Source organism: Oryctolagus cuniculus, chromosome 16 (genome assembly GCF_051225735.1).
Source record: "Oryctolagus cuniculus isolate XC-2025 breed Fujian yellow rabbit chromosome 16, ASM5122573v1, whole genome shotgun sequence".
In the NCBI taxonomy this organism is placed as follows: Eukaryota; Metazoa; Chordata; class Mammalia; order Lagomorpha; family Leporidae; genus Oryctolagus; species Oryctolagus cuniculus.
The window spans coordinates 90,473,693-90,489,363 of record NC_142882.1 but is presented as its reverse complement, the minus strand read 5'-3'; the positions used below and the strand labels follow the sequence as shown (position 1 = coordinate 90,489,363).

The window sequence follows — 15,671 nt, the reverse complement described above, 5'->3', positions numbered from 1 at the left end:
TGAGAGAGCTGTGACAGTGCATCGTTCAGGTCCAGCGTTTCCCTGATTCCCACTTTGGCGTCAGCTCTGGGAGGCCATCTCACCTCTCTGGACATCAGCAGTATCCCTTCCCCCATGACTGACAGACACTGTCAACACAGCGACCGATGCAGGTTGTAGGTTTATGGAGTGCCGGGGCGGGGCTACGTGCTGGACGCAGGTTATTTCATTTACTGCTTTCTACGGCTCTTGCGGCAGATCCTATCACCAGAACCATTCAGATGAGGAGCAAGCAGACCCGAAACAGGCAAGTTTGCTTGTGGGAGTAGCAGAGGCAGAGTCTGAACCAGTCAGACTCCAGACTCCCGCATGTCCGGGGCAGAGAGCGCCAGGGTCTGTGGCAGAGCCCCCTCAGGGTGTGCAGCGGGCCTGGGACACGGCTCCAGACGAGGGCTCCTTGGCTGACTGAGGAAGATGCTCCGAGCTGGACTGAGCACAGTCAAGTTCTGCAGCAAGTACTGGATGCTCAGGTCTCAGGGCTGCTAACTTTTAGCACAGCCAGCCTCACCTTGCTGTTTGTAAACAGCAGGCTGTGCAATTGCTAGTGGGTAACACTGGACTCCAGAGTATGAGATTATACACTAGTCTTCAATTTTGGATCTTGCAACAGCAAACGTAAAGAAAAGGCAATACTGGGTGAGTGTCCAGGAGACAACCAGCAACTGACAGGACTGTTCTTCCAACCCAGGCTTTCTCCATCTACATGAGGCCCCCACAGATGGGAGGAACAGGAGAGAAGGCTCTGCCGCGTCTCCATCCTTCCTGACACCCTCAGACTTCTCATCAGGGCGAGGCCTGGGATGCACTCTGGGGACAGAGGCCAATCCATGGCACGAGGACCAGAGCCGCTCTCGATTGTCTGAATGGGGTTATTTCTGTGATGGCCACTTTTAAAATGTAAGGCAACTGGCTCTATTTCTAGACAATCGTCACTTCTAATTACTGCTCTGATCCAGCTCAACTGAATAGGCTTCAGTGCCCAGATTGCAGACTGCCCATCTCAAGACCATTGCACACGCTCCCTCTCACCCCACAGCCCCTGTCTGCACCCTGCACCCTGGCGCTGTCCTCAGCGCTCCCCACGGACAGCCGCCCACTGCAGCCGTGATTCACCATTACGGAGGAAGACTTAGGAGCAAGATGCTGCAGGAGGAACACAGAGGTTTGGGGATTCAGCTGAATTCTAACACGCTCGCAAAATACTGTTGTAACGTTAAAACCTCATTAAATTTTCAACTTGACAAATATAAGTAGATATCAAAAGATAAATGTTTTCTCCCTGTAAAATTCCAACGATGTTTTACGTTCTGTTTGGGAAATGTCAACTTGGGCTCTGCAGCTGCTCTCTGGAAGAACTCAGTGGTCAAAATGAGTGAGCAAACGCACACAGTGGCTGTTCCCTGGCGTCTCCTCCACTCACCAATAAAAGAATGTCGGGTTTCCCCACCAGGGCCAGCGCCGTGGAGAGTTTCCGCTTGGTACCCCCACTGTAGGTGGCCACCAGTTTGTCCGCGTGGGCTTCGAGGTGCAAGCGCCTCAGGAGGTCTCCGACAACCTGGAAAAGAGGAGCTGACCATGAACAGTGGCCCCCTCCACCCCTCACGGTGCCCCCTGGGTGCCGCATCAGCTCCGAGGCCTGCTCCTCTCTCACATAACCAGCCCTCCACTCCCATGGTCACGGGGACACCTGCATCCCCTCCCAAAGTAAGGAGAAGCACAGAACAGGCGGGCTCTTCTGTGCCTGCTGCTGTCGCCCTGTTGGCCAGAGAACTTGGTCTGCAGCCCAGGGGAGCAGGGAACAGCACCAAGGCGGAGCCCGACAGAAAATGCACAGTAACCAGGAAAGAGCACCAAGGCGGAGCCCGACAGAAAATGTACAGGAAGGGGAGTGGGGAAAGTGGCTCAGAAAGAGCACCGAGAAGCAGCTGAACAGGGAGAGCAACAGAGCGAAGTGCCTGACCCTCCAGGAGGAGTGAGCTCTTGATGTCTCCCCAAGGAAGCCATCTTTAGAGCCTGCACTTGGTTTATAAGGGAAGACGTGGGGCAATGTCTGCGACGCGGAGCCGCAGGGAGCCCTCCCCACGGGGCCCTGGGACTGCCCGGGCCCTGTGCTCACAGCTGTGAGTGCTGGCCCTGATTCTCCCCCACCCTCCAGACTGCCATTCCTGCTCCTCCTCAAAGACCCCGCGCGCGCAGCCTTCACTCTCCCCAGCAACAACCCCGGTCCGCGTCTGTGGACCACACTCCGATTTCACACTTCCTGCTGGAATCCGTGCCACGTGCCACGCCGCTCTCTGCCTGCTCCCAAGCGGCACTGACCCCTCCCAGGGCCCAAATCACGCAACTTCTTTGTTACTAACTCTGCATAGTTAGGAAAACTTTGTCAACAGTTTTATCTCACTCTTGTAACTAGAGTTATTTACAGATTCATATTTTCATATGATCGTACAACCAAACTAGCCAAGATCCTAATTTCGAATTCTGGAAAAAATCTACAGTATTATGACAGTGTGTTAATAACTGTGTGTCCTAAATAGCTACATAACATAGCTTCAGTCTAAGGCGTGTATATTTACAATAGACACACAGAAGTTGGGATTCCAATGGCAATGACAGGTGGGTCATGTCAGCACCCACAGCAGAGCATCCGGCTGGAGTCCCCGCTCCTCCACTTCCCAGCCAGCTTCCTGCTCCTGTGCCTGGGAGGCAGCAGACAATGGCTACGTGCTTCAGTCCCTGACACCCGGGGGGGGGGGGGGGGGACCCAAATGGAGTGCCTGCCCTTGACCTGGCCCAGCCCCACTGTTGGTTGAGGGTATCTGGGGGTGAACTAACACCTGGAGTAGCTCTCCTACCCTCTGTTGCTCTGCCTTTCAGATAAAAAGTGAATACAGATTTTTACTGATGGTGATGTGTGAAACGTTCAGAGCTGTTAAAAATACGAGGATAATATTTATGTCTCTCAACAAAGACTTCCCACCTAAGTAGCTCTTTCACTTCATTTGCGCCTTCACAGCATGATTTAGAAAATGACCAACAGGCACTTTTCCTGTGGTCAGACAAACGCAGATCCCAAGGCCCGATGACTCATGAATCCCAAGTCGTGCGTCTCCTGCCGTCTGCAGCCCGGCATGTGCTCCTCCTGGAAACTGCAGCCATTTCACCAGGTTGTCTCTGGGGAAACCTCCTCTCCCTGACCCCATTCTCATCAGCCATTGCAATGAACATGAACTGAATAAAAATGCAAGCGAGTAAATAACTACTCAAACAAAACGCAAACATCTAACAGGGTACGTATGAGTGAAGAGCTGCAACGCCTGGCCTCGCAGGATCCAGGCATGAACAAGGGGCGTTAACAGTCTCCAAACTGTCCTCCAAGAGGAACCACCAAGAAGTAGAAACCAGTCCTAGGTGAACAGGGCAGATGGAGGAGGGCATCTAGGGAGGCTCCCTGGAGGAGGTGGCACTTGTCCCCATGGGAGAGAAGGACCCTAACAGTGCGACAGACATTCAGAGGCGGCCATCTTGTGAAGAACACAAATACTAATAGTTGTGAAGTTGGCATAAATGGAAAATGGGGAAAACAATATTTTTGGTTATTTTTAGATCCATAAAAATATCTACCCAAATAAAAATATAATGGATTAGAAATGTTCATTTCACTCTTACCCATTTTATTCAAAGGCTGGCAATGCATAAGGAAAACTTGACCAACAGACAAATAAAATAGAATGGTAACTATATATATGTGGAAATGTGTGTCAGAGTGATGAGAGGGATTCTGGGTAAACTCACCAATTACTGCTTGTCTTTATGAAGCCAGGAGGCACACGTCCTGTCCCCCCTCTTTCATGAAGCTGGGGGACACACGTCACGTCCCCCCACTTTCATGAAGCCGGGAGGCACACGTCACGTCCCCCCACTTTCATGAAGCCGGGGACACACGTCCCGTCCCCCCCCTTTCATGAAGCTGGGGGACACACGTCCTGCCCCCCCACTTTCATGAAGCCGGGGGACACACGTCCCGTCCCTCCTCTTTCATGAAGCCGGGGGACACACATCCTGCCCCCTCATTTTCACAGACTGAATGCTACAGCCTGAAAGCCCTGGACTGCTTACCTACAGGGAAGATTCCAGAACAGGCAGAAACCATGTATGCGTCACCTAATGTTCTCCGAGTGTCACACTTTCAGGAAATAACTGAAAATGGCCTAATAGGAAGCAGTCTTTTCTGCACTCAGCAGCACTGTCAAAATAACAGGAAATGCAACAGAATTGCAACTGTAGCTGCCGAAGTACCACGTGGTTCACACTCAGCCCTGGTCTCCGTCACCTCTGACCAGGGAAAACACGCGACGTGGTACACACACAGCCCTGGTCTCCGTCACCTCTGACCAGGAAAACACGCGACATGGTTCACACTCAGCCCTGGTCTCCATCATCTCTGACCAGGGAAAACACGCGACATGGTTCACACTCAGCCCTGGTCTCCATCATCTCTGACCAGGGAAAACACGCGACATGGTTCACACTCAGCCCTGGTCTCCATCATCTCTGACCAGGGAAAACACGCGACGTGGTTCACACACAGCCCTGGTCTCCGTCACCTCTGACCAGGAAAACACGCGACCTGGTTCACACACAGCCCTGGTCTCCGTCACCTCTGACCACGGAAAACACGCCACGTGGTTCACACACAGCCCTGGTCTCCGTCACCTCTGACCAGGGAAAACACGCGACATGGTTCACACACAGCCCTGGTCTCTGTCACCTCTGACCAGGGAAACATGCGACGTGGTTCACACTCAGCCCTGGTCTCTTCCTTAGAGGAACAGTATTTTGCTTCATTTTGTTTTCTCTATGTACTCTTTGTTGAACTCTTTTACTTAGGGTAGCGTTGACTATACAAGCATTAAGTGTACTAAAAAAAAGATTATTGTCAAAATTAAGAGTGGGAATCAGAGAGGGAGGGGGTAGAAGGATTGGGACATGGGTGGGAGGCGGGTGGGGGGAAGAGCCACTATGTTCCTGTAACGGTATAAAGGAAATACGTGAAACCTGTATAATTCAAATAAAATACATATTTTTAAAAAGTCATCTGTGGAGAAGAGGAGGAGAGGAAGACTCGGGATTCTCCTGTTAGAGACACGCAGGCGACAGCAAAGCAAGCGCACTAGGGGCCCCCTCTCCCAGCACAGAGGACGCCGCCGTGCAGGATTCTCCAGCTCTGCTCCCTCCGCAGGTGCCGCGCGCGTGGTTGTTCAGGATGACGAGGCCCTGGAATTACCCACTGCCACTGACTTCTCACGGATTTGATTTTCACCAGCGTCCAGACCGCAGAGCACCTGGCTCCTGACTCACGGGACTCTAACTCGGCACAGAACGGCTTCCAGACTAAATCCAGGCTCCTCATGCTCACTGCACACAGCCGTGTAGTGTGAACAGTGGAGAAACTGGAATCATTGCTTCAGCCTAAAGAACCTAAACTCTGGCTGGTGCCACAGCTCACTAGGCTAATCCTCCGCCTGCGGCGCCGCCACACCGGGTTCTAGTCCCGGTCGGGGCACCGGATTCAGTCCTGGTTGCCCCTCTTCAGTCCAGCTCTCTGCTGTGGCCCAGGAAGGCAGTGGAGGATGGCCCAAGTGCTTGGGCCCTGCACCCCATGGGAGACCAGGAGGAAGCATCTGGCTCCTGGCTTCAGATCAGTGCAGCGCCGGCCGTAGCGGCCACTTGAGGGGTGAACCAATGGAAAAAGAAGACCTCTCTCTCTGTCTCTCTCTCTAACTCTGCCTGTCAAAAAAAAAAAAAAAAAAAAAGAACCTAAACTCAGGTCCCATGAAGAAGTATCTTTTGCTCACATAACAAGGTGCAGGTGGGCACGGGGAGGGAGGACACGAGTGACCAGCAAGCTGGTCATGGGTGGGGCTCAGGGCAAGGCTTGAGTCCTGGGGTTGGTGATGGTGGGGACGTCATGAGGATGAGGGATGAGCTGGGCCTCCCCCCCAGCAAGCAAGATGGTCTCTCTCTGGAGCAAAGGACACAACGCCTGCCTGTGTCGCCACCCAGAGAAGCAGCTTCCTGGAGCCAAGGACCAACAGGAGCAGCGGCGGCACCTGGAGACTGCAAAAGCACCTCCCACACCCTGATGGTGGGCGGTGCCTCTGGGGCGTCGCTGGGGTCTGGATGTACTCTGCCCCCAAGGGCTCGGGCCCCAGCACCATGCTGTCCAGGGTGAGGCCTGGCGGAAGGTCATTAGGTCCCTGGGGCACAGCTTTGGACAGGAGAGATGCAGTTCTCAGGACGAGAACAGGTAGTCACCAAGGAGAAGACACAGCCCAGAACCTCTGCTCCTGCCTGGCTCTGTGCGTGCTCCCGACGCTGACGTCACCCACCACGAGGTGCTCACCGGGGCAGAGCCGACGCTGATGCTGACGCACCCTCGAACCTCCAGAGCTGTGAGCCAAGTCAGCCTGTCTTCTTCACAGGGTTACCCAGCCTCGCGTATTTTGTTACAGTGACAGAAAACGCACACAGCTCCCAGAGCAGCCCACTAGAAGACAAATCTCAGAGAAGTTCCACGTGCAAGGAGCCGGCACAACCCCCCAGCCTCCATGTCTTCAGCCACCCCAGGAGCTACAGTCTGAACAGGGTGTGGCCCAAGCAGAGAAGATGTTTCTATCCCGAGGTCATGACTGATGCTGATAGGAGGCTGGCTTGATCCAGTTGGGAGGTTTAGAGACAGGCCGAGTGGGGGTGCCGTGGAAGGGGGCTCCTGAGAGAGGGATGTGATGAACCCTAAGTGGGCCTGGCTGTGCTCCCTGCTTCCCTACGATCTTGAGCACGCATTCTTCCATCTATCGCCCTATCAGATACGAGACCAATGGGTGATCGATCTTGGACTGAGAACCTCCAAAGCTCTGAGCTCCTTCCTAGCAGCTTCCCCTAAGTCTCTGTGTGGGGATAAGAGGCTGACAAATGCTGCAGGGCACAGACAGTAACGCTGAACTCCTGGCAGAACTAAGAAACCCCTCTTTCACAACGAGTAACTGCTGTGTGTATACTTACGGGGTCTGAGTCAAGAACACCGACCTGGAGCTGGTTACCTGGCTTCAAACAAGAGCTGCAACAGGAGAGCTGTGGCGCTGGGATACCCAACTGTCACCTCCTGGGCCTCAGTTTCCCTGTCTGTAAAGTGGGGACCAAGCATCCTCTCTACTTTACATGTACTGTAAGATACATACCCTGTACCGGGCAAAGAATAAACACTGAAAAATTGGCCGAAATGGCAGTTTTCTGTTTTCACAGGGTGGGCTTGAATCGTTTGCTGGAATGCGCAGGAGCGGAGCTGTTCCGGATTTGCTGTTGTTGCAGCAGCCCTGCACTTTGCGACCCTCCACATAAAGCCAGGTGTGGAATTTTCCACTGGGATCCTGTATCGCTGCTCGAAAAGTTCCGAGTCAGAGGCACTTCAGATCGTTCTTATTTTCAGATTAGGGATGCTCCGCCTGAGTGCCCCCTGTTACCTCGGGGACGCACCTGTTCTAAACTGCAGACACCGCCAGGGAGCTGCCCTCTCTGGGAACAGATGGGAAAGGATGCCACTGGATTAGGGACCTCTGAGTGAGCGCGCCGCAACGCCGTGTGCAACACCAGTGGCAGTGGAAGGAAATGAAGCCAGCTCCTAATGGACAAGCGTTGAAATAACTCTCCCTGGCAGAAGAGTTCATAAAACAATGCCACGAGACAGCTGAGCACCAGCAGGCGATTGCCCTGGGTGACAGGAAGCACCAGTCTGGCTTCAGTGTCAGGAGCCTGAGCACAGCTCCTGCCCAGACAGCAGAGGGGCCACTGAGAGCCCTTGCCAAGCCTGCGCCTCTTTAATCAAAGCTAACAAGCGGAGCTGACAGAGAAGGAGGCCTGTCAAAGACTGAGCCAACAATCAGTCCTGGCTCCAGCAGCCGCGGACCTGCGTTGGGCAGGTGTCCTGTGCAGTGGCCAGGCAGCTGCTTTATTAAGACGGGAGGTGGGTCTAGGGGCCAGGGTCCCTAGAATGATACGGCAAGTTTTGCTTTAGTTTGTCTTAAAAGTTACACAGCATAAATAAGAAACGAAGGCTACAGCATTACAGAAACAGCAGAGAATGAATTTCATGGGCCAGTGAAGGCAATGCTGATTAGTTGTGTCTCCTGTGAGTTCCAGGAGTTTCCATCTCCTGCAGAATCTAATTGAAAATACATCACATAAGCCACTTACTTCTGCTCCTACCTCAGAATCCAGAAATACAAGGCGCACCCCAGACTCTCCCCAGTGATGTGCAGAGAAGGAAAAATGTGCCCGAAGCAACCCTCCTTCCAGGGGCCCCCTCTCTGGGACGTCCTCTGACCTGCTTCGCCGGCCACTGCTGGCAGCAGGAGCACCGGCAGCCGGCCCCTGATCTCTCTGGTTCCACCGGCCTCTTCCTCCTCTCACAGACGGTGATGGGGGTGGGGGAGCAGGGCTGCAGGTCCTGCTCCTCTCTGTTCTCCTGAGGCCACCCAGAAGGTACCCAGCGAGAATCTGCCAGCCCGCTCTGCAGGAGCTGCCACTTCCTTCACCCCCAGTTCCTCCCATCTCTGAGCTCCCTCCTCTGCAAGCCCCCAGGGCACTGAGGTCATGATAGCTGTTCCCAAACAGATTAATAATACAGTCAACGTTGAAGCCATTTAGAAAGGGGGAAAATGAGGGTGCCAAAGTCCCAATGACGTGGAGTATGCTTTAACTCCTCGCACGCGACTTCCTCACACAGACACGGTACAGCAGACTGACTATAACCTCCATATACCCACACTGGGAAATCCCGTCCAGGTAAGTTTATCGGGCGCTGTGTGGCTCCCTCCCCTCACAGGTCAGAGACATCGCTGGGCTGAGACTTGGTCACTCAGCCTTGCTCACTAGGTCCTGTTTGCTGGGACTCCAGGGACACTCACCTCGGGGATGCGCTGCTTGGGAATCCCGCGCAGGCGGCAGTAATAGCGGAGATGTTCCCGACCCGTCAGCAGCCCGTCCAGGGCATCCTGCTGTGGACAGTAGCCAATGAGGATGCCAGCCTCGCCGGCAGAAGACAGAGCCACGTGGTCGCTGTAGAGAGGCAAGGCAGACGGAGAACTGCAGGCACCCCCAGATGACACCAGCCCATTTCTTACCTGCCCACTGCAATTTGCTGAATGCAATTAATTCATTTTATATAGAGAGGATCAACAGATGAGACATGAAGGGTGCCCAGATACCCCACCCCAAATATGCATCTTCGGCTCGTGGGTACTTTGAGCTAAAGCAACCGAGAGACAGCAGCTGCAGAAAAAGCTCCAAACCTCCCCGTACTTGAGTAAACAGAGAAATGCGTATTGATAAAGGAAGGGTCCGCTGGTAACGGCATCTACGCATCTCCGTGCCAGGAAGAGAGCTGCTCTCAGAAACAACTCTGCTCCCAGGAGACGGCCTCTGGGGGAGACGGCCCTTACGCCCCTGGCTCTCCCCTCCAGCAACCACAGCCTTTCCTGCACTGGGCCCAACGTGGAGAACCAGAGGCCAGAGAGCAACAGGAGGATGTAGTCCAACTCCAAGAATGTCATAGCCAGCAGGGCTGTCTTTCTTCATAACTGATGGGAAAGGAGGACCTTCACCGCTCAGCAAGGTGTGAGCTGGTTGACAGAACTGCCGATGTGGAACACTAAAGCAAGTTCTTCAAGGAGAAAGGTAACACAGTCAACACCTGAATGCCCACAATGCAATGGAGTACAAGTCAAAGTAACAATGTAAGAGACAGGTAAATGCATGGCTTTCTCATATTTATTTCTTCTCTATATTATTTTCATGTATCCCCATAATAGAATAACAAGCCCATACCGATGAGCACACAACAAAGAGAGATGTGATGGAACTGAAAGAAGCAGAGCTTTATAAACCATTAGAACTACGTTGGTATAAATAGAAAGGGTTTTAAGTTGTTAATTGTAGTCCTCAAGGAAACTACTAATATACTTGTTCAAAAAGTACACAGTGAAAGAAACAATAAAGAAATTAAAATGGTGCTCAAGAAAAATATGTATTTATGGTAGTGATGGATGAACAAAGGAATAAAAAAGATATAAGACATTAATAAAGAGCAAAATGTTAGATTTGAAACATCTCAATAATCACATTAAACATAAATGAGTCAAACACTCCAAATAAAAGGCAGAGGTCGGCAGAATGGATTTTTTAAAAATGATCCAACTGTACGTTATCTACAAAAGATACACTTTAGAATTAAACTCACAAATAGATTTGAGAGTAACAAAAAGGAAAAAAGAAATATAACTCAAATAGCATTACAACAAGAGCTTTGGTAGCTTTATTAATTCAAATAAGATAGACAAACACTGTTACTATACATAAAGAAAAACATGTTATAATAATAAAGGGGTCAGACTCTCAGAAAGACAGAATAAAAGTACATGTGTTTAGGGGCTGACACTATGGCACAGCAGGTTAAAGCCCTGACCTGCAGCGCTGGCATCCCATGTGGGCACCAGGTCGAGTCATGGCTGCTCCACTTCCAACCTAGCTCTCTGCTATGACCTGGGAAAGCAGTAGAATATGTGCCTCGTAACCATGTGGGAGACCCAGAAGAGGCTCCTGGCTCCTGGCTTCAGATCAGCTCAGCTCTGGCCATTGCAGCCATCTGGGGAATATGCATTTAAATCAAAACCACAATGAGGTTTCACCTCACCCCTGTCAGAATGGCTCTCATACAGAAGTCAACAAACAACAAATGCTGGCAAGGATGTGGGGAGAAGGGTACCCTAATCTACTGTTGGTAGGAATGTAAACTGGTACAACCACTGTGGAAGACATATGGGAATATCTCAGAAAGCTGAATATAGACCTACCATACGGTCCAGCCATCCCTCTCCTGAGAATTTACCCAAAGGAAATGAAATCAGCATACGAAAGAGTTATCCTCATGTTCACTGCAGCTCAATCCACAATAGCTAAGGAATCAACGCAGATGTCCATCACCTGAAGACTAAAGAAATTATGATATGTATGCACTACAGAATACTATACAGTGGTTAAAAAAGAAATCCTGTCATTTGCAACAAAATGGAAGCAACTGGAAACCATTATACTTAGTGAAATAAGCCAGTCCCAAAAGACAAATACTGTATGTTTCTCTGATCTGTGGTAACAGAGTACCTAAAAGGTAATCTATAGGAAGGAAACTGACACTTTATGATGTGATGACTTTGAACAGCCCTTGTCTTGACCGTTGAGGAACAATGCTTTTTTTTGGTACATTTTTCTTTGTACTATTTGTTTATCCCTCTACTTAGTGTAAGGTTAACCTTATGAGTATAAAGTTAACTAAAAATAGATTCTTCGTAAAAAATAAGAATGGGAATGGGAGACGGAGGAGGAAGAAGGGTGGGAGTATGGATGAGAGGTAGGGTGGGAAGAATCACTGCATTCCTAAATTTGTATATGTGAAATGCATAAAGTTTGTATAAGTAAAATTTTAAAAAATAAACAAAAATATATGCATTTGAGCACAGAGCTGTACAACACATGATGCAAAGCTGATGTTGAACAGAGACAAGGGCAACGCAAGATGACAGCACACTGCATTCAACAACGCACAGAACGACCGGAAGGTCGACACAGACATAAGATGGACAGCACGATAAGAGACCACAGAGCACAGAACTCTCGGCCCGGCCAGAGCAGAACACACATTCTCCTCAGACGCTCAAGCCACGCTCTCCAGAGCGTAAGAACACTCCACACACTTAAAAGGACTGGATGCACACACAGTGTGTTTCCTGACCACAGTGGAGTAAAACTAGAAGCTACCTGGGGAAATCAGAAACATACAGAAAACAAACATACTCCTACATAAGCCATGGGTCAAGAAAAGGTGACAGGGAAATTGAAAAATAGTAACAAAATTGATCAGATTCAGATAAAGCAGGGCATATAAGGAACAGAACACCTATATATTGAGAAAAGAAAATAGATCTCAAAACAATAGCCCAACCACGTTCCTAAATTCACTTAGCAGAATCCTCGTAAGTCAGGGACCACCTGTACCAGAAAGCCTGATCGCCAGGGGGGTTTATGGTGTGAAATTCACCATATGCCACATTAATAAAGGCTGAAAACCACACCATACATCAATAGAAAACACAATGTATTTGACAAGCTTCAGACGCCTCTAACGAGAACACAACAGACTAAAGGGGATTTTATTGTATGATTCTGTTCATGTGAAATTTCCAGAACAGACAAGTCCACAGAGACAGAACACAGACTCGTGGTCGCCGCAGACAGGTGGGGCAGGCAGCAGTGGAGAGTGGGTGCCTGACGGCATGGAGCGACTTTTCAAAGTCACGAAAGTGCTTTCTTCTGAAATTAAATATGGAGACTGGTCGTCAACAATATATTAAAGACCACTAAATTGTCTATACTTAACATTTGTGAGGGGCCAGTGCTGCAGTGAGGTTAAGCCTCCACCTGCAGCGCCAGCATCCCATACGGGTACTGGTTCTAGTCCCAGCTGCTCCACTTCCAAACCAGCTCTGTTTATGGCCTGGGAAGGCAGTGGAAGACGGCCCCCATGCCTGGGCCCCTGTATCCACATGGAAGACCTCTAGGAAGCTCCTGGCTCCTGATGGGCTCAGCTCCGCCCACTGCGGCCATCTGGGGAATGAACCAGCAAATGAACACTCTCTCCTTTTCCCTCTCTCTGTAACTCTGCCTCTCAAATAAATAACCAAATCTTTAAAAAATTCGTGAATTTTATTGGATATGTATTATAGCTCAAGGCACAGGATACACAATAAGCTGAATACAAGCACGCGTTAGGGAAGCCATCACATTCCGTCACAGGCGCACAGCACATGTTCAAAGTATCTGTCAACAACAGGAGCATGAACCAGCTGTTCAACCTGATACAAACGATGCAACCCACAAGACACTGGGGCATAAGCCACTCACACGAGGCTGTATGCTACACGGGCCCATTTATGTAAAACTCACAGTAAAGCCAGGCTGATCTGGGAAGAAAAGCCAGAAAAGTGTTTTTCTGCGACAGGATCAGGCTGAGTTCCCAGCAGTGGTCTATTTCCCAAGGTGAGAGCTGCACGCATGCTGATGTAATAAAATCCAACACACACACACTTATTATCTGTAGTCACTGTGCTTCCCAGTTCAACATTTATATTTAAAAAGTTGTTACTTCCTGCATGTTAATTTGTAAGTCACCCAGCATCATTTCTAACCTGTGAGTCCCATCTGCGTTTGGGGGATGAAAGCCCTCCCCAAGGGATGGTCCCCTCGCCCACCCTCAGCTGTCTCTTGGAGAGTTGAAAGATAGGAAATATGTAGGCAAGCAGTCTCCGCCATTCAAAGGCAGGGAGCATGCATTTCAAACACACTTCTCATTGTTCAGTAAGCACAGGACACTCCCTACCTATGCATTGCTCATGGCCCATATTTGGTCCTTTCTAGTTGATATCTTTGAACTTCAGACCTGGAAATACGTCAGAGCAGGTGAACAACGACCATCCGGAGATGCAAATTCAGCGACAGCAACGGCCTGGCGGATCCCTGCCTTCTCCACCCAGCACCCACTGCAGTGATACCACCCAGTTCCCAGCTACTCAGGAGTGGCACTTTGCAGCAAGGGCACGGTGTCTCAGTGGGGGAAACAAAGATCCCTTTACTCTTCCTTCAAAGTGAGCACCTTCCGTTCAATATGCAATAAGGGAGTGGTTTTGTGATTTGTGGCAATCACATGGGGCCAGCTCTCTGGCACAGCAGGTTAAACTACCACCTGCAGTGCTGGAATTCCGTATGGGTGCATAGTTCGAGTCCCGGCTGCTCCACTCTGATCCAGCTCCCTGCTAATGTGCCTGGGAAAGCAGTGTCAGATGGTCCAAGTGCTTGGGCCCCTGCACCCATGTGGGAGACTCCCATGAAGCTCCTGACTCCTGGCTTCTGTCTGGCCCAGACTTGGCCGTTGCAACCATTTGGGAAGTGAAACAGTAGATGAAAGATCTCTCTCTCTCTCTCTCTCTAACTCTACCTTTCAAATAAATAACTCTTTAAAACAGATCGTGCATATAGGATTTCTATCAGTTGTATATTTTACTGTGAACTGATATCTATCATTGTTGGCAGCTTAGTAGAGGATTTGCAGACAGGATCCTGTGTCTACTGCACCACAGTAGGGCTAGGAACTCAGATACCATTAGAGACGCGCCAAGTCAAACCACACTGTGGTTTCCCTTCCTCACCACTGTATTAGACAGCTGCTGCTCTGTGATGGCGACATTTTGTTATCCTCATCGGAGAGGGAATGAGGTCTAGGAAGAGCAAGCCGATACCTGAAAGCCTCGGAGGACAGGACCCGTGTCCAGTTGTGTCCCGTAATGATCCAGTTGCAGACACCGAGCAGACACGGCCCGGTGGATGTGCAGCCAAAGGGTGTCAACCGCTGCTGAAGCCCTGGAGCCAGGCAGGAGCTGAACGTCTCAGCCAAGCTCGCCGCACCTGACCTGGAAGACGAGCACCTCGGGAAGTGCTAACCACACCGCCTGAATCCAAGCCACTCAGCGATCCACGTGCCTGCAGCTGCTCCCCGCGTCGGATCATTCCGCACGCCCGCGGCTTGGCCTCCCCCGCACACTGGTGAGGGTCACGCATCCTGTTCGCCCCAGCCTTCAGATCACTTGGAAAAAACAGGACACCTGCTAGGCAGCACCGAGTCCGACCCGAGTGGCTCGCATCGTGACGCCTGCTGCCTGCCTTTCCCCTGTACTGAACGATGTGGCGGACAACAAAAGCTGGCCTTGGAAACCAGACGAGAAGCTTGGAACCCGCTGAGGGGTCTGCCAAACCAAGAACTGCCTCACTCCCGGCTTTCGTTCCCTGTGAGCTGTCGGCCGTCTGCCAGGCCCCAGCGCAGGTCGGAGTGCCCGGCCCGCGTTTATCTGCTTTCCCGTCTGCGCATGGATCCCGTCTGCTCTCCCAACTGCTCCGCTGTGAATGCGCTGTGCACACTTCCTGCGGCTTACCCCCACCCACATCCACCCTACCGTCGGGGGCGAGAGGCTTACGCGAACACCTCGGCCTGCAGAAACAGCGACTGGACGCCCAGCGCCTGGGGCAGCCCTGCAGCCCCCACCTGGGAGCTGCCCCTCCGCATCGTCTGCCCCGTCCTAGAAAGCGGAGGCGCCCGTGGTCTTTGCTTCACAAACAGGCCAGCGACGTGTTTACTTCCTCTTGGAAAGCCGGAATAAGTCACACTCCAAGATTAGGCCTGTACAGCGACAGCCACCGCCACACCCCCCGTTCTTCCAGCCTGCTCAAGAGGTGCCAATGACTGGTCTTTAGACAAAAGAATACACGCAGCACAAGAGAACACAATCATGCTGTCAAGCGTACTCACTTAACTGCTTTGCGTGTAACCAAGACGGAGCCACAAATCTAATTAAGTAATGTCCTTATAAAACAGTCAAATTACACACAATTGTGTTTGCATACTGCTGACATGGTTTCCCTCCTGCCCACCAAAGAGAGGCTGTTAATTTCTGGAAACAGCATTGCTGGTT

The 15,671-nt window shown here is 51.0% G+C and overlaps 1 protein-coding gene across 1 annotated transcript in view; it reads right to left on the bottom strand.

Annotated features, from left to right (window-relative positions):
- LOC103345127 (ATP-binding cassette sub-family A member 13) overlaps positions 1-15,671 on the bottom strand; it is a 302,255-nt gene that overhangs the window by 53,201 nt on the left and 233,383 nt on the right. Inside the window, exons 40-41 of the mRNA XM_089315631.1 lie at positions 9,006-9,156; positions 1,460-1,594 (exon numbers count right to left, since the gene is read on the bottom strand). Coding sequence (XP_089171757.1) covers positions 1,460-1,594; positions 9,006-9,156 — 286 coding nt within the window. The remainder of the gene's footprint in view (positions 1-1,459; positions 1,595-9,005; positions 9,157-15,671) is intronic.